The following is a 23,925-nucleotide window of genomic DNA, read 5'->3' as shown; positions in this document are numbered from 1 at the left end:
AGAGCCTTCATATTGTGAATATTTACAAAAGTCTGCCCTTATAACCCAATACACTGAGTGTGGACGTGGCTGGTCTGCATCCTGCATCCAGAAAACACAACCCACACACATACCAGAGCGTGTCTCCCTCTTCCTTTTTGGCAAGCCATAATCATCATAAATATTTCTCTACCCTCATGATCATTAGTGTTTGGTGTGATACTGCCTCTCTTAGCGTTTTGGAGGCATGTCGTGACAGTGCTGCATCACCCTGTCTGCCAACTCTCAGTGCCTCACAGACAGTGTGCGACTTGGACAAACACACTGGCTGTGCCACTCTCCCCCGCACAGCACCACCGTGGTTCGCTAGGAATGCTCTCTCTCTCTACCCCAGCGCAGCACCCATGGACTTCCACAGGATGGCTGAGTCATGGTCTTTAAGTTACAGCCAGAGCCAGCCCCAGGCCCATATCAGCACCAAACTGCTTGGGATCTCTGTCACAGTGTCGCCGTGATGACACTGTCTTCCAGATGTGAAACAAGCAATAAACACTTAAACACTTTCTCCCACCTAAATAGCATTCCTTGATCTATGACTTGCAGTAGAGTTGATGTGTATCAAAAGGGTTTGGTCTGCCCCATCATGGCTGCTCCCTGCAGGACAGTTTCATGTTAGCTTAGGTATTCCCCACAGAGATCCAGTTATTCTCTGTGGAGACTGGGGCAGCTGTGCTTCCTCTGTGGTGCCACGTGTGAGAAGCCCTCTCCATACCAGTTTCAACCCTCTCAGCAGTCTGCGGTGAAGCCCACGGCCAGGCCAGCTGTTCTGGTGCACTTTATGAGATAGGCTCTTGGGTATTTAATAGACCTAGTTTGTGAAATAACTGCCGACTGGTATCCCTCAGCTTATTAGAGGAAAAGTGATGCTATGTGCTTCTCTAAGAGTGACCAGATGCCCTTGTAGCAAGGTATCGTGATTTCCCCGAGTAGATCAGGTTTTGTTTTTTAATGGTGTTATTTCTCCAGAGTGTTTGAAGCTTTTGGCGATGGCTGCCAAAAGCCTGTTACTGCTCGCAGACGGACACCAAGCTCTTTAAAGTGCTAACAAATTTCTTCTCTTCTGCTTTTTGTTAAAAGTCAGTCTTTTCTGTGAAATGTGTCAGTGTCTAGAGAGGAGCTGGACTACCCTCCCTTCCCTGACTAAATGACCTCCATTCTTCAAATCAACCAGGCTAACGCACGGACTGGCCCGGTGAAATTGCTTTTTTATCCCCAAAATGCCTGGAAGCTCTTGTCAAAGCCAGGGTAAAAAAAAAATGATTTTGACCTCAACTGTCTGGAGGAAGAGCTGCCGGCCTCATGAGAGGAGTTGGTTGATGTCCTGTGAGGAAGTTGGGGGAGGAATGGGGGTGGGGGGAGTTTAACTCACCTTGTCCCAAAAGCAGCCAAACATCCACGTGTGCACACACTCATTTGTTTATGTCTTGACACTATGCTCTTAGTACTCTGATCCTCTATCATTCATAGTATCATGTGTTGCATTATCTAACTGTGCTCTCTTGTTCACTTCCCTTGTTCCACACAGGAGCAAACTACTGAAGCACTTTCCTGTCTCTTCTCTGTCTTTGTATTATCCTCTTTGGAACTGCATTCTATAATAGACATATTTTTGAAAGGATAATGAAAAACATCCGGTTTTGGGACCAGTTCCACCACCTATAGATCCCGGTGTGTGTGTCTAACTGTGATGTACTGCATGTGTGTTTCTCTCTGCAGAGACGTGTGCAGTGAACAACGGTGGCTGTGACAGCACGTGTCATGACGCGGTGACCGGAGTGCGCTGCAGCTGTCCTGTTGGCTTTACTCTCCAGCCAGACCGCAAGACCTGCAAAGGTAACCTAACACACATACATAAAGCCAGTCTCCCACTCTCACCTCTCATCCTCTCAAACAGCAACTATCTACCCGTCAATTACATTATCTCCACCCCTTTCACATTGTCAATCATACAGTCTCCCAACCTCTCACACATACAATGTGTTATCACTAGACTTAACCCACACGTTGTCCTTCATGTTCTAAAGCATAGCATTCTGTCAGTCACCCAAGCTCCACCCTGTTACAGTACCAGTTAATCCTGTCAATCATTATTTTCCTTCCTAAACTATCCACTCATCCTTTGTAGTGTTTCCTTTTGGTCTATCTGTCTGGTTCCTAAGTTTTTACTGCCCCACCCCACCCCACCCCCCACACACACACACACACACACACACACACACACACACACACACACACACACACACACACACACACACACACACACACACAGTGGCCATGGAGAGCAGGGACCTGACACTCTAATCAGAGATGCATTGTGGGCTCGTTGAGGCGTGTAGGACTGCTGCTGTCTGGTTCCCCAGTGGCACCTTGCCACCCTGCTCTGCCTCATCCCCTCTGTCTCATCGGAAGCCTCTGCCTCTGTCACAGCTCTTACATTGGGATGGAGTGGAGAGTTGAGGTCTAATGATGCCAACACTTCAATACTCTATATATTCGAATGACCCTGCTGTTCTGGGTACTGCTTTGGCAGCAAATCCATTTGTCAAGCTACCCATATGTTGTTGCTGTCAAATACAAATAGCTTGATATCCTCACAACTTATCAAAAGCTGTTCTTAATTTATACAAACAAGAGCATGGGAGTAAGAACGGTTTAGATTAGGAGTACATTTCAAGGAGATAATAACAAAGAGAGAGAGAGAGAGAGAGAGAAGAGCTCTGTGGAGAAACTCAAGACTGTTGATGCTGCCAAAAAGCCTAGAATAGGAGTCTGCTTCCCCTTCAGTACTCATAACGTTACGCTATCAACTCTGATAAAAGTACATTGGGTTTATTAGTTTAGTTTGAGAGGAAAGAAAAGGAAAACAACCTCAGACAGCACTGGCAAGAGAAAACAGGGGCCCGCTGCGGGCAAGGGACCTCTCAGGGGGGAGAGATGAAGAGAGAGACAGGAGAGAATTATTATTTTATTCAATTTCTGATGCATTTATTTTAACCAGATGATGTACTAAACTGTCCCTCAAGAGACGGATGCTTCATTTACAATGAGGATTCAGAGTTAGTCTGATCGAACCTGCCAGTCCAAGTCCCGATCAAAGCCCGGGTGAGCCATATAATGTATTGATTTGTTATTGACGATGAAAAGAATGGTCGAGCTGTGGTGGGGCTGTGCTGCTGAGACATAGTTCTCCCCTTGCTGCCTCTGTAAGAGCTGTGATCTATTCTAAACACATACAGACCCAGATCATACCCGTCCCAGATCTAAGGAGAAATCCCTGATGCACTTTCCCTGTGCATCTCTCTCTTCTCTCTCTGGGATGGGTCTCCAGTCAGCCGTGTGGATTATCGTACTCTACTTAACACCCCGACTGCTAGGCCCCAGAGTCATCCATCACACATACATATTTCAGCCCTCAAACGCACACCACATCCTTGCCCTCTATCTCTCTCTTCCTCTCTCTTTCTTTTTTTCCTTTCTTTCTTTCTTTCTTTCTTTCTTTCTTTTTCTTTCTTTCTTTCTGTCTTTCTTTCTGTCTTTCTCTCTCTCTCTCTCTCTTTCTCTCTCTCTCTCTCTCTCTCTCTCTCTCTCTCTCTCTCTCTCTCTCTCTCTCTCTCTCGCTCTCTCTCTCTTGCCCTCACCCTCTCTACTGCACCTTCTCTTGTTCTTTCTCTCTCTTCCTGTCTGTGCGTTGGAGTGAGTTCTCTGCTGTATGTGTTTTCTGTCCTCAGACATTGACGAGTGCCGCCTGAACAACGGGGGATGTGACCACGTGTGTCGGAACACAGTGGGCAGCTTCGAGTGCAGCTGCAAGAAGGGCTACAAGCTGCTGACCAATGAGAGGACTTGCCAAGGTAAGAACCCATCCCCCCAACCAATCATCGGCTACCGCCTGTTCTGTGTGCCCTTCACCTAATGACATAGATTTAGGTGGTTATGAGTTAGGCAGGTTGTTTATTCACCCTGTTACTGAGGTGAATGGGAAGGTAATAGCATTGTCGTGATAATAATAAGTCGTCTTACTCCTCCCTAATTGTTTTGGCTTCAGCTTGCTGAGAGGAGCTGCCAAACCAGGCCTCTCTCTAGCTTGTTTGTTTCTAAGATTTGGCGGTAGCCGTAGTTCAGCGGGAGCCAGGGGAGCCACCCACAGAACAAATAAACAGTTTGCCATGCAGGCCTACTACTACAGGTGTGGAATAAGTGCTCTAAGTCTAAAAAACCTCTGGGTCTTGACTTGGGCAAACCATCTCCCTCCCAAACATCTGGCACTGCTGGGAAGAGAAGCCAAGGCAAGAACTATGGAACTATGGAAATGAGTGTATTGATGTGGTCAATCAGTATCAAGGCTGGTACATATCAGTGACATGCCATGGGCTCAACATTGAAACACATCATCCTAAGCATGCACATCTATGACAAGTATGGGCATTTAAAGTGTATGCTGTCCAACTCACTGTAAAGAGACCAACTGTTTCTGTAATTGAAGTTGAGAACGTGTAAAGGTACATCAATCTGACTATTTGGGGGTCAGCTCTTTCTCTCCTCATTTGGAATCTATCTAGATAATGCTGTCATTTGGCAGATGCTTTTAGCCAAGGCCTCTCACATTTAACACAAACAATATGACCCAAGGGAGAATTGAAAACACATCTTTAATGTTCCTGTAGCACTTCCCAACAACCAACTCAGTCACATGGTCTTGGGAATATTCCAAGCTGAGAGGAGGAGGGTGATGTTGTGTTGTATGTGAGTGGGGCTACTTGGGAACAGTGTTGAGATTGTTAGGAACAGTTTGTTTTGTCTGCAGAGTAAGGGTGTTGATAAAACTGGCCTCCAGTTGAGTGAGGTGTTGTCAAGCCAACATCCTCTGCGACACCCCTGTGCTATGCTGCACCACACCACACTACATCACACCACACCACACTACACGACACGACACCACACCACACTACACTACACTACACTACACCACACCACACTACATCAAACCACACCACACTACACTACACCACACCACACTACACGACACCGCACCACACTGCACCACACTACACTACACTACACCACACCACACTACACTACACCACACCACACTACACGACACGACACCACACCACACTACACTACACTACACTACACCACACCACACTACATCAAACCACACCACACTACACTACACCACACCACACTACACGACACCGCACCACACTGCACCACACTACACTACACTACACCACACCACACTACACTACACCACACCACACTACACGACACGACACCACACCACACTACACTACACTACACTACACCACACCACACTACATCAAACCACACCACACTACACTACACCACACCACACTACACTACACCGCACCACACTGCACCACACTACACCGACACCACACCACACTACACTACACCCACACCACATGACACCACACCACACTACACCACACCACACTACACCACACTACACTACATCACACTACACTACACCGCACTACACCACACCACACCACACTACACTATACCACACCACACTACACCACACCACACCACACCACACTACACCATACCACACTACACTACATTACACCACACCACACTACACTACACCATACCACACTACACCACGCTACACTACACCACACCACATCACACTACACTACACTACACTACACTACACTACACCACACCACACTGCAGCACACTACACCACACCACACTACACTACACTACACCGCACCACACTGCACCACACTACACCGACACCACATCACACTACACCACACGACACCACACCACACTACACCACACTACACTACACCACACTACACTACACCACACCACACTACACTACACCACACCACACTACACTACACCACACCACACCACACCACACTACACTACACTAACCTACACCACACCACACCTACACTACACCACACCACACCACACCACACCACACTACACTACACCACACCACACTACACTACAACACACTACACCACACCAAACTACACTACACCACGACACTACACCACATTACACTATACCACACCACACTACACTACACTACAACACCACACTACACTACACCACACTACACTACACCATACTACACCGTACTACACTACAACACACCACACTGCAGTACACTACACCACACTACACCACACCACACTACACTACACCACACTATACCACACTACACTACACTATACCACACTACACCACACCACACTACACCACACTACACCACACTACACTATACCACACTACACTACAACACACCACACTACAGTACACTACACTACACCACACTACACTACACTACACTACACCACACCACACTACATCAAACCACACCACACTACACTACACCGCACCACACTGCACCACACTACACCGACACCACACCACACCACACCACACTACACTACACCCACACCACACGACACTACACCACACCACACTACACTACACCGCACTACACCACACCACACTACACCACACTATACCACACCACACTACACCACACCACACTACATTACACCATACCACACTACACTACATTACACCATACCACACTACACTAACCTACACCACACCACACTACACCACACCACACTACACTACACCACGCTACACTACACCAGGCTACACTACATTACACCATACCACACCACACTACACCACACTACACTACACCACGCTACACTACACCATACCACACCACACTACACTACACCATACCACACTACACTAACCTACACCACACCACACCACACTACACTACGCTACACTACACCACGCTACACTACATTACACCATACCACACCACACTACACCACACCACACTACACTACACCACGCTACACTACACCACACCACACCACACTACACCACACTACACCACACCACACCACACCACACTACACCACACCACACTGCAGCACACTACACCACACTACACTACACCACACTACACTACACTACACTGCACCACGCTACACCGACACCACACCACACCACACTACACCACACTACACTACACCCACACCACACGACACCACACCACACTACACCACACTACACTACACCACACCACACTACACCACACCACACCACACTACACTACACCATACCACACTACACTATACCACACCACACTACACTACACCACGCTACACTACACTACACCATACCACACCACACTACACCATACCACACTACACTAACCTACACCACACCACACTACACCACACCACACTACACCACACTACACCACACCACACCACACTATACTAACCTATACCACACCTACACCACACCTACACCACACCACACCACACTATACCACACCACACTACACCACACCACACTACACTACACCACACTACACTACAACACACTACACCACACCACATTACACTACAGTACACTACACCACACTACACTACACCACACCACACGACACTACACCACACGACACTACACCACATTACACTATACCACACCACACTACAACACCACACTACACTACACCATACTACACCACACCACATTACACTACAGTACACTACACTACATTAACCTACACCACATCACACCTACACCACACCACACCACACCACACTACACCACACCACACCACACTACACCACACCACACTACACTACACCACACTACACTACAACACACTACACCACACCAAACTACACTACACCACACCACACCACACTACACCACATTACACTATACCACACCACACTACACTACACCACACTACACTACACCATACTACCCCATACTACACTACAACACACCACACTACAGTACACTACACCACACTAAACCATACTACACAACATGACACTACACTACACCACACTATACCACACTACACTACACTATACCACACTACACGATACCACACCACACTACCACACACCACACCACACCACACCACACTACACTACACTACACCACACTACACTACACCACACCACACCACACTACACTACACCACACTACACCACACTACACTACACCACACCACACCACACCACACTACACTACACCACACCACACTACACTACACCACGCTACACTACACTACACCATACCACACCACACTACACCATACCACACTACACTAACCTACACCACACTACACCACACCACACTACACCACACCACACTACACCACACTACACCGCACCACACCACACTACACCACACCACACTACACTACACTAACCTACACCACACCTACACCACACCTACACCACACCACACCACACTACACCACACCACACTACACTACAACACACTACACTACAACACACTACACCACACCACACTACACCACACCACACTACAACACACTACACTACAACACACTACACTACAACACACTACACTACAACACACTACACTACACTACACCACACTACACTATACCACACCACACTACACTACAACACCACACTACACTACACTACACCACACTACACTACACCATACTACACCGTACTACACTACAACACACCACACTACAGTACACTACACCACACTACACCACACTACACCACACTACACTACACCACACTATACCACACCACACTACACTAAACCACACTACACTATACCACACCACACTACACTACAACACACCACACCACACTACACTACACCAAACTACACCACACCACACCACACCACACTATACCACACTACACTGCAACACACCACACTACAGTACACTACACCACACCACACTACACCACACCGCACTACACTACACCACACTATACCACACCACACTACACTATACCACACTACACTACACTATACCACACCACACTACACTACAACACACCACACCACACCACACTACACCACACTACACTACAACACACCACACTACAGTACACTACACCACACTACACTACACCACACCACACTACACCACACTGCACTACACTATACTGCACTGCACTACACCACACCACAACACACCACAGTACACTACACCACACCACACCACACTATACCACACTACACTGCAACACAGCACACTACAGTACACTACACCACACCACACTACACCACACCGCACTACACTACACTACACTATACCACACTATACTACACTATACCACACTACACTACACTATACCACACCACACTACACCACACCACACCACACCACACTACACCACACTACACTACAACACACCACACTACAGTACACTACACAACACCACACTATACCACACCACACTACACAGCACTACACTACACCACACCATACCGCACTACACTACACTACACTACACTACACTATACCACACCACACTACACTACACTATACTACACCGCACTACACCACACCACACTACACTACACCACACCACACTATACCACACCACACTACACTACACTATACCACACCACACTACACTACACTACAACAACACACTACACTACACTATACCACACTACACCACACTACACTACACCATACTACACCATACTACACTACACCACACTACACCACACCCCACCACACTACACCACACTACACTATACCACACTACACTACAACACACCACACTACTACAGTACACTACACCACACCACACTACAACACACCACACCACAGTACACTACACCACACTACACTACACCACACTACACCACACCACACCATACCACACCACACTACACTACACTACACCACACCATACCGCACCACACCACACTTCACTACACTATACTACACCACACCACACTACTACAGTACACTACACCACACCACACTACACTACACTACAACACACCACACTACTACAGCACACTACACCACACCACACTACAACACACCACACCACAGTACACTACACCACACTACACCACACCACACCACACCATACCACACTTCACTACACTATACTAAACCACACCACACTACACTACACCACACCACACTACAACACACCACACCACAGTACACTACACCACACTACACCACACCACACTACACCACACCACACCACACCACACTACCCTACAACACACTACACTACACCACACCACACTACACCACACTACACCACACCACACCATACCACACTTCACTACACTATACTACACCACACCACACCACACTACACCACACTACACCACACTACACTACAACACACCACACCACACTACACTACACCACACTACACCACACTACACTACACTACAACACACTACACTACACTACACCACGCCACACTACACTACACTACACCACACTCCACTACACTACACCACACTACACCACACTACACTACACTACACTACAACACACCACACCACACTCCACTACACTACACCACGCCACACTACACTACAACACACCACACCACACTACACCACACCACACTACACCACACCACACCACACCACACTACCCTACAACACACTACACTACACCACACTACACCACACCACACTACACTACACTACACCACACCACACTACACCACACCACACTACCCTACAACACACTACCCTACAACACACTACACTACACCACACCACACTACACCACACTACACCACACTACACCACACTACACTACACTACAACACACCACACTCCACTACACTACACCACGCCACACTACACTACAACACACCACACCACACTACACCACACCACACTACACCACACCACACCACACCACACTACCCTACAACACACTACACTACACCACACCACACTACACCACACTACACCACACCACACTACACTACACTACACCACACCACACTACACCACACTACACTACACTACAACACACTACACTATACCACACTCCACTGCACTACACTACACCACACCACACTACACCACACTACACCACACTACACTACACTACACCACACCACACTACACCACACTACACTACACTACAACACACTACACTACAACACACCACACTACACTACACCACACTACACTACACCACACCACACTACACCACACCACACCACACTACACCACACCACACTACACCACACTACACTACACTACACTACACTACACTGCACTACACCACAACACACTACACCACACCCCACTACACTACAACACACTACACTACACCACACCACACTACACCACACTACACTACACTACACTATACCACACTACACTACAACACACCACACTACAGTACACTACACTACACCACACTACACTACACTACACTACACCACACCACACTACATCAAACCACACCACACTACACTACACCGCACCACACTGCACCACACTACACCGACACCACACCACACCACACCACACTACACTACACCCACACCACACGACACTACACCACACCACACTACACTACACCGCACTACACCACACCACACTACACCACACTATACCACACCACACTACACCACACCACACTACACTACACCATACCACACTACACTACATTACACCATACCACACTACACTAACCTACACCACACCACACTACACCACACCACACTACACTACACCACGCTACACTACACCAGGCTACACTACATTACACCATACCACACCACACTACACCACACCACACTACACTACACCACGCTACACTACACCATACCACACCACACTACACTACACCATACCACACTACACTAACCTACACCACACCACACCACACTACACTACACCACGCTACACTACACCACGCTACACTACATTACACCATACCACACCACACTACACCACACCACACTACACTACACCACGCTACACTACACCACACCATACCACACTACACCACACTACACCACACTACACCACACCACACTACACCACACCACACTGCAGCACACTACACCACACTACACTACACCACACTACACTACACTACACTGCACCACGCTACACCGACACCACACCACACCACACTACACCACACTACACTACACCCACACCACACGACACCACACCACACTACACCACACTACACTACACCACACCACACCACACCACACTACACTACACCATACCACACTACACTATACCACACCACACTACACTACACCACGCTACACTACACTACACCATACCACACCACACTACACCATACCACACTACACTAACCTACACCACACCACACTACACCACACTACACCACACCACACTACACCACACTACACCACACCACACCACACTATACTAACCTACACCACACCTACACCACACCTACACCACACCACACTACACTATACCACACTACACCACACCACACTACACTACACCACACTACACTACAACACACTACACCACACCACATTACACTACAGTACACTACACCACACTACACTACACCACACCACACGACACTACACCACACGACACTACACCACATTACACTATACCACACCACACTACAACACCACACTACACTACACCATACTACACCACACCACATTACACTACAGTACACTACACTACATTAACCTACACCACATCACACCTACACCACACCACACCACACTACACCACACCACACCACACTACACCACACCACACTACACTACACCACACTACACTACAACACACTACACCACACCACATTACACTACACCAAACTACACTACACCACACCACACCACACTACACCACATTACACTATACCACACCACACTACACTACACCACACTACACTACACCATACTACCCCGTACTACACTACAACACACCACACTACAGTACACTACACCACACTAAACCATACTACACAACATGACACTACACTACACCACACTATACCACACTACACTACACTATACCACACTACACGATACCACACCACACTACCACACACCACACCACACCACACCACACTACACTACACCACACTACACTACACCACACCACACCACACTACACTACACCACACTACACCACACTACACTACACCACACCACACCACACTACACTACACCACACTACACTACACCACACCACACTACACTACACCACGCTACACTACACTACACCATACCACACCACACTACACCATACCACACTACACTAACCTACACCACACTACACCACACCACACTACACCACACCACACTGCACCACACTACACCGCACCACACCACACTACACCACACCACACTACACTACACTAACCTACACCACACCTACACCACACCTACACCACACCACACCACACCACACCACACTACACCACACCACACTACACTACACCACACTACACTACAACACACTACACCACACCACACTACACCACACCACACTACAACACACTACACTACAACACACTACACTACACCACACTACACTACACCACACCACACAACACTACACCACATTACACTATACCACACCACACCACACTACACTACAACACCACACTACACTACACTACACCACACTACACTACACCATACTACACCGTACTACACTACAACACACCACACTACAGTACACTACACCACACTACACCACACTACACCACACTACACTACACCACACTATACCACACCACACTACACTATACCACACTACACTATACCACACCACACTACACTACAACACACCACACCACACTACACTACACCAAACTACACCACACCACACCACACCACACTATACCACACTACACTGCAACACACCACACTACAGTACACTACACCACACCACACTACACCACACCGCACTACACTACACCACACTATACCACACCACACTACACTATACCACACTACACTACACTATACCACACCACACTACACTACAACACACCACACCACACCACACTACACCACACTACACTACACCACACTACACTACAACACACTACACCACACCACATTACACTACAGTACACTACACCACACTACACTACACCACACCACACGACACTACACCACACGACACTACACCACATTACACTATACCACACCACACTACAACACCACACTACACTACACCATACTACACCACACCACATTACACTACAGTACACTACACTACATTAACCTACACCACATCACACCTACACCACACCACACCACACCACACTACACCACACCACACCACACTACACCACACCACACTACACTACACCACACTACACTACAACACACTACACCACACCACATTACACTACACCAAACTACACTACACCACACCACACCACACTACACCACATTACACTATACTACACCACACTACACTACACCACACTACACTACACCATACTACCCCGTACTACACTACAACACACCACACTACAGTACACTACACCACACTAAACCATACTGCACAACATGACACTACACTACACCACACTATACCACACTACACTACACCACACTACACGATACCACACCACACTACCACACACCACACCACACCACACTACACTACACCACACTACACTACACCACACCACACCACACTACACTACACCACACTACACCACACTACACTACACCACACCACACCACACTACACTACACCACACTACACTACACCACACCACACTACACTACACCACGCTACACTACACTACACCATACCACACCACACTACACCATACCACACTACACTAACCTACACCACACTACACCACACCACACTACACCACACCACACTGCACCACACTACACCGCACCACACCACACTACACCACACCACACTACACTACACTAACCTACACCACACCTACACCACACCTACACCACACCACACCACACTACACCACACCACACTACACTACAACACACTACACTACAACACACTACACTACACCACACTACACCACACTACACTACAACACACTACACTACAACACACTACACTACAACACACTACACTACACCACACCACACTACACTACACCACACTACACTATACCACACCACACTACACTACAACACCACACTACACTACACTACACCACACTACACTACACCATACTACACCGTACTACACTACAACACACCACACTACAGTACACTACACCACACTACACCACACTACACCACACTACACTACACCACACTATACCACACCACACTACACTATACCACACTACACTATACCACACCACACTACACTACAACACACCACACCACACTACACTACACCAAACTACACCACACCACACCACACCACACTATACCACACTACACTGCAACACACCACACTACAGTACACTACACCACACCACACTACACCACACCGCACTACACTACACCACACTATACCACACCACACTACACTATACCACACTACACTACACTATACCACACCACACTACACTACAACACACCACACCACACCACACTACACCACACTACACTACAACACACCACACTACAGTACACTACACCACACTACACTACACCACACCACACTACACCACACTGCACTACACTATACTGCACTGCACTACACCACACCACAACACACCACAGTACACTACACCACACCACACCACACTATACCACACTACACTGCAACACACCACACTACAGTACACTACACCACACCACACTACACCACACCGCACTACACTACACCACACTATACCACACCACACTACACTATACCACACTACACTACACTATACCACACCACACTACACTACAACACACCACACCACACCACACTACACCACACTACACTACAACACACCACACTACAGTACACTACACCACACCACACTATACCACACTACACAGCACTACACTACACCACACCATACCGCACTACACTACACTACACTACACTACACTATACCACACCACACTACACTACACTATACTACACCGCACTACACCACACCACACTACACTACACCACACCACACTATACCACACCACACTACACTACACTATACCACACCACACTACACTACACTACAACAACACACTACACTACACTATACCACACTACACCACACTACACTACACCATACTACACCATACTACACTACACCACACTACACCACACCCCACCACACTACACCACACTACACTATACCACACTACACTACAACACACCACACTACTACAGTACACTACACCACACCACACTACAACACACCACACCACAGTACACTACACCACACTACACCACACTACACCACACCACACCATACCACACCACACTACACTACACTACACCACACCATACCGCACCACACCACACTTCACTACACTATACTACACCACACCACACTACTACAGTACACTACACCACACCACACTACACTACACTACAACACACCACACTACTACAGCACACTACACCACACCACACTACAACACACCACACCACAGTACACTACACCACACCACACCACACCATACCACACTTCACTACACTATACTAAACCACACCACACTACACTACACTACACCACACCACACTACAACACACCACACCACAGTACACTACACCACACTACACTACACCACACTACACCACACCACACCATACCACACTTCACTACACTATACTACACCACACCACACCACACTACACCACACTACACCACAACACACCACACCACACTACACTACACCACACTACACCACACTACACTACACTACAACACACTACACTACACTACACCACGCCACACTACACTACACTACACCACACTCCACTCCACTACACCACACTACACCACACTACACTACACTACAACACACCACACCACACTCCACTACACTACACCACGCCACACTACACTACAACACACCACACCACACTACACCACACCACACTACACCACACCACACCACACCACACTACCCTACAACACACTACACTACACCACACCACACTACACCACACTACACCACACCACACTACACTACACTACACCACACCACACTACACCACACCACACTACCCTACAACACACTACACTACACCACACCACACTACACCACACTACACCACACTACACCACACTACACCACACTACACTACACTACAACACACCACACTCCACTACACTACACCACGCCACACTACACTACAACACACCACACCACACTACACCACACCACACTACACCACACCACACCACACCACACTACCCTACAACACACTACACTACACCACACCACACTACACCACACCACACTACACTACACTACACCACACCACACTACACCACACTACACTACACTACACTACAACACACTACACTATACCACACTCCACTGCACTACACTACACCACACCACACTACACCACACTACACCACACTACACTACACTACACCACACCACACTACACCACACTACACTACACTACAACACACTACACTACAACACACCACACTACACTACACCACACTACACTACACCACACCACACTACACCACACCACACAACACTACACCACACCACACTACACCACACTACACCACACTACACTACACTACACTACACTACACCACAACACACTACACCACACCCCACTACACTACAACACACTACACTACACCACACCACACTACACCACACTACACTACACTACAACACACTACACTATACCACACTCCACTGCACTACACTACACCACACCACACTACACCACACTACACCACACTACACTACACTACACCACACCACACTACACCACACTACACTACACTACAACACACTACACTACAACACACCACACTACACTACACCACACTACACTACACCACACCACACTACACCACACCACACCACACTACACCACACCACACTACACCACACTACACCACACTACACCACACTACACTACACTACACTGCACTACACCACAACACACTACACCACACCCCACTACACTACAACACACTACACCACACCACACTACACCACACCACACCACACCACACTACACTACACTACACCACACTACACCACACCACAACACACTACAGCACACCACACTACACTACACCACAACACAACACACTACACCACAACACAACACACTACACCACACCACACTATACCACACCCCACCACACAACACCACAACACACTACACCACACTACACTACACTACTCTACACCACACTACACTACACCACACTACACTATACCACACTTCACTACACTACAACACACCACATCACACCACACTACACCACACTACACTACAACAGACTGCACTATACCACACTACTCTACACTACTCTACACTACACTACACCACACTACTCTACACTACACTACACCACTCTACACTACGCAACACTACACTACACTCCAAACTACACTACATCACGCTGCACACTCATCCGTCTAGTCTACTCTTCCTCATGCTCCTATCCCTATCCCTCCCTTGCTCCCTGCCAACTGAAAAGAAGTAGAGAGAGCACGCCCAACAATAAAAGCTTCATTTCTCTAAATTGCTCTCAGGTTGGTGCAGCTGGTAGGGTAATTCTGTGTGTTTTCTACATGTAGGTGGCAGACTGACTGACTGACTGACTGGGCCATGGAAGGGAGCCATAGGTTTCAGCAGGTCTATAGTGTGATTCTAGTTGATTACTGGCTTTTCAGTGCTTCTGATTCCCCCCCCCCCCCTCCTATTTTTTAATTAGATGTTTTGACCTTCAGGATATCATGTTTAGGTAGTCCCACATGACCGTACAGTATTTCCATGACAGGCCTGGGAACCTCAGGGTTTTCAGCCCAACACCAGCCACTTGGCTTTTGCTCAATGACAGTGACATCTTATACGCAGCAGACAGATAGCAGACAAAACATCACACCACCATAAGCGCTACAGAGTATCACAGCTGAACAGGCTTATGGGTGAATATACTGCTTGGACATTTTTTTCTTAGCTGTGTTTTTCATGCATATCTTTTTTTGAGTGGACAATGTCCTAAGATCAACAGCAATATACTCATTCTTAGTTAAGCGGTGTGTCACCAGCACTTTCTCAGGCCCCGCTGGGTGACTGGAGCAGGGGCTACATCCCAGCTAGCTGAGACCTGGCCTGGCTGGCCATTGTTATTGGGAAGTTTGGGGTGCAAAAAGGAAGAAGGACATGTGGTGAGCATGAAGCCAAATAACACTCATCTACCCACTTAAAGCCAGTGCCATGAGTGAATTAAAGAGCTAGAAACTCAATCATAAGAAGTCCTGCCTTATCAGAGATGTGGCTGTGCTGTAACATTCTGTAAAAAAATGACCTACTACAGTACAGAAAGTGCATAGTACAGTCTTGGGATATATAAACTGAACTTCACAACCTTTTATCTTGATTTGAACAGTCAGTGTTTCCCAGCTGACAGCGGACCACGCGTGGCCCATCAATCAAGACGTGACATGTCTGGCCCGGGCAGGTCCAGGGCCTGGAGGCATTCCTTACCCCTTCCTGCCCCCTGTCCTCCCCCATCCCCTGCTGATCCCAATGAGGGCATGGTGGGAGTACCCTTATCAGATCCTACTAGGTCTCCCTCAGAAGGAGCATCACTGATAAAGGCCTTATCTACTCTGTGTAAACAGCCTCGGCCAGGCATTGTTTCACCGTTCTATTGTTGTAACTCTGAAGGATTGTTCTGAAGGATTGTTATTTTGTGTAACTGAGGGGGGAAGAGGAGGTGATGGGGTGAGTCGTAGGCCAGTCTGGGACACTGTGAGTCTGCGACGGAGGAGGATTGTCGAAAGAAACATGTGGCCTTAGCTTTTTTTATTTTCATTGTCTTTCAATCTTACACTGTAGGGGCAATATGCCTGGCACCCCATAAATAACACACTTACAGAAATGTGAGATTGTTCAGATTGAAGGGCAAGACGAGGGTGTTTCTGTCTGTATTCTATTCAAAAACAGCAGCCACTGTTCTTTCAGTGTGTCCCTCATCTCTGGTCCCGTGTCCCCTTGCACGTACATGGGCCTCTAGCCCTGCCAACCCCCGCATACCTCACCGTACCTGCTGGTAAACAACGACCGTAGTCCCAGGCATCCTGACACATCCAAGCCCATCCCTTGCTTTGTACAGTGCAGTACAATACACCGCTGCAGGTTGCGTATATGAGTAGAGTATGTCCCAGCAGCATAGCATGTCCCCAGTCAACACCAGTCCTGAGATGGTGGCTAGCATCCCAATATCCCAGAAGGGTGCCTTCAAGCAAAACAAATTATTCTAGTCCATTTCTATTTTTGACTTTGGAGTTGAGAAATAATAAACCAATGTGGTAATACATAAAACGAACCGCTCAGCATCTCTCATTTCTCAGTGGCCCAGTGTTAAACAATAACACTATAAGATTCCATTCAAGTTATTGTGAAAGAGTTCACAAAGTGAACATAGTGGGGCTCACTTCCACTTCTTTAGCTGGATGAATATCTACTCTTTATGCCAAGTTGCCTTTTAGGGGTTTTTGAAACTTTCGACATCACCCGGTGTTCCTCCTGAAGCACGGAACCTTTGAAAGCTGATCACTTAATAGTTGTTTAATCTCAACCCAATCCCATGTCTTTGGTTGGAGGTATTCTCACAAGAGGCTTGCCAAAACTCCGTGGCTGTGTCTCAAATAGCACCCTATTCCCCATATAATGGCGCCCTATGGGCTCTGGTCAAAAGTACTGCAATAAATAGGAAATGGTGTGCCATTTGTGACGCATCCCTAGACTAGTAACTTCTCTCTCAAGGCTGGACAGAGTTCAATGGTCTAAGGGATTACGCCTCAACTATGAAGATTTGGGGATGTCCACTGTGCTAGAAGGTAAAAAGAGAAAGAGAACGCCCTATATTGCAGCTGACAAAGTTAAGATCTTCCTTCTTGTTCTTGGTAACCCAGTATTTTTTAGCTTTAGCAGTATTCCTATAATTGCCATGTAATGTATACTATCAAACCATTATCATCTTTTTGATGTTGGGCTGACAGTGCCTTAGAGCCAGGTAAGACAAAGTTCAGAATGGGGAGAATATAGACTATGAAATGCCTGGGAACCTCCCTACGTTTTCTATCCTTTTCAATTTAGCCAATTAAATTTCCAGTAAAGATGTAACTAGGCCCCGTTCTCTCCAGTTCCGAGCTCTCTTCTCTGTAGACGCTGTCTGGACTTGACATATGTAATTACTGACATTTAAACATTGGATAGTAGGCTACCGAACCCAAATGTCCTCCACCTTATTATTTTAATGATCTCAGCCAGGACTCCATTTTAATTCACAGGCATGGAGAGTGATATCAGAGGTACATGTATGAGAGTCCAGTGGTGTTCCAATTATCTGATAAAGTCCGGCAGGGAATAAGGATAGAGGAAGTAACAACAGACAGGAAGTTATTCTCGTGCACCCAGTGCAAGGTGGTGGGCCTGGGGTCAGTGTCAGGGAAGATGGCTGGAGAGATTCTTTTGACGGACAGATTCATGACCCCTCTCTGGTCTCACGTTACAGCACATTCCTAGATAAGCAGGACTGCTTCTCAGACAAATTATTTCCACTTGGCTTCAGAACACAATAATAAGACATTTGAGATAGTGAGTTTCATTAAATGGTTATTTTCCATTTTTTTGTGGAAGAAACAGTGGTATAGTGAAACGATTGACAGGTAACTTGGGAATTGAAAAATGGCCCAAAGCTCCTGTTATCAGTAGGTGAAACAGTCTTGCTACTGCTCAGACTGGCAACCAATGTCTCATACCAAATAAAATGGTATTCAATTTAAAAAACATTATTTATTTATTTTGCTGTGTCCCATTGCAATTTATTTCTAATCCAAGTTGTCATATATATATATATTTTCTATTATAAAATCTCAAATGAGTTTTGAGAAGTTGTGTAAGTGAATAATGTGAACTTATACCTGTCTCTTTATATTCCCCTCTTCCCAGATATTGACGAGTGTTCTTTTGACCGGACGTGTGACCATTCCTGCGTCAACTCCCCCGGCAGCTTCCAGTGCTTCTGTCATAAAGGCTATGTTCTCTACGGTCTGGCACATTGTGGAGGTGAGGTGACACTTATTCCCCCTCTCCACATGTCTGTACACCATTACTCACACAGTCCACCTCACCTTCTCTAGAAACCACACCTGCCTGCTAGGTTATCCATAATAACTTGAATCTTCATGATCATTACTTCAGCTAGCTTCTATAGCAACTTGTTTTTTTGTAGCCTGTTTGTATGGCTCCCTAGTTCATATTGCTTACCAGACCAGTCAAGTCTAATGCTAGCAATCCCGAGGTGAAGGAAGACTTGATTTTTGTGACATGAGTAGTACACAGTAGCACACATGACTCCACCTGTTGCACTAAACAAACAATTATTATAAGAGTTATGTGCTTGATGCTGTGGTAAAGTTGTTGATCTATTCCAGTGTGGTAGAAATAAAGGAGGCAGTCTCGTGTTCCAGGCGGCTGGCGTGTGCCAGATCTGCAGGGCAGAGAGAGAGGGGGGCCCGTTTGAGCGCATCAGGCTGTTTCAGCGGCCCTTTCATGGTCTGTGTATCACAACTCTGAATCTGCTGCCATCTCCAGAGCCTGAGGGCCTCTCAGAGGAGGTGTAGGTTAGAAAGAGAGAGAGAGAGAGAGAGAGAGAAGAGAGGGAAGATAGAGACAGAGCAAGAGAGAGAGAGAGAGGAAGAGAGAGAGGAAGAGAGAGAGAGAGCCTATATACACACACAAAACACATTGCAATTATTTCTTCTCTATTCTTGTTCGTTTTGACAAGTCTACCACGGCAGGAATGTTATGATAGCATATTTCCAGGACATGGAATGTGGTAATATGTGTGAGTGAGAGGGATGGAGAGGGCAGGACAATTGCCTGGCATAAGAGCTGTGTGTGTATCTGTGTGCCATTGTAGAGTCCTCCTAATGATGAATGACTCTTCCCTCCCTCTTCTCTCCCCTCAGAACTGTTAGATAACCCTGAGATTTATGTTGCTTCCCCTGCACCTCCTCTTCTTCAGCAGTGACCAAGGTTGTGTTATTCCCCGTAGCTTATCAGTTGAAACATAGCTCCCAAACACTCCAGAGACTGCTGCTCAGTGCTTAACAATGGACTCACCCCAAACAACCCCTATAAGGTCAGTGACCTGCTGTCAAGGAAAGTGTGGAGGCCTGTCATCACTGGCTTCAGCTGACATCTGAGAAAGACTTCCCCAACTGAGACATTCTCCTCCAAGCCATTAGGAAAACATCACGTTAGAGTTGTACTGTGGTGTTAAAGTGAGAGGCATGATATAAGGTGGCACGCTAGCTATAGAGTTGATAGATGTTACTGTCTGGTACATGATAAATCCATCTGAATGAATCAATATGTTGTTTACATAAAACCAAGTTGATATTTGCTCACTAAGATACAATTTATATACATGTTCTATTTGACTCGGTTACAATCACGTGATAAGCATTGAGTAGACTAATGAAGACAAGAAAGGTCCCAAAGAACCTATCTTTGAGACAAGGTACCCCATTATAGCTAACAGCCCTAGATCAATGCTGTACAGCCCTAGATCAATGCTGTACAGCCCTAGATCTATGCTCTACAGACGTGGGGCTGTCTGTCTACTGTTGACCTTCACAGTCAAACTGTGATTAGCCTATTCTATAGCCTCTCAGTCTCACCGGAGTTTGGGGCAGAAGAATGTGTGTCTGCGTGTCGGGGAGATGATAGGTATTGATGTCTATTGAAGAAAGCAAGAGCTGCCGGCTGAGCTAGCTTATTTTCATATTTCTTTTTGTTCCCCCCTGGAATTGGAGTAATGCCTTCGACACCAGCGGATGATAGCAGCCACATACAATTGTCAGCATGCATGCCAATCTGAAAGTCTTTTACTTCTCTCTTTGACTCTCCCCC

The 23,925-nt window shown here is 47.0% G+C and overlaps 1 protein-coding gene across 1 annotated transcript in view; it reads left to right on the top strand.

The window, feature by feature from the left end:
- Window positions 1–23,925, top strand: part of LOC120061195 (signal peptide, CUB and EGF-like domain-containing protein 3) — a 111,918-nt gene that overhangs the window by 73,928 nt on the left and 14,065 nt on the right. The window contains exons 8-10 of the mRNA XM_039010808.1: window positions 1,756–1,872; window positions 3,768–3,890; window positions 21,958–22,074. Coding sequence (XP_038866736.1) covers window positions 1,756–1,872; window positions 3,768–3,890; window positions 21,958–22,074 — 357 coding nt within the window. The remainder of the gene's footprint in view (window positions 1–1,755; window positions 1,873–3,767; window positions 3,891–21,957; window positions 22,075–23,925) is intronic.

This window comes from Salvelinus namaycush, chromosome 16 (assembly GCF_016432855.1).
Source record: "Salvelinus namaycush isolate Seneca chromosome 16, SaNama_1.0, whole genome shotgun sequence".
Classification (NCBI taxonomy): Eukaryota; Metazoa; Chordata; class Actinopteri; order Salmoniformes; family Salmonidae; genus Salvelinus; species Salvelinus namaycush.
This window is presented reverse-complemented; position numbering and strand designations above follow the sequence as displayed.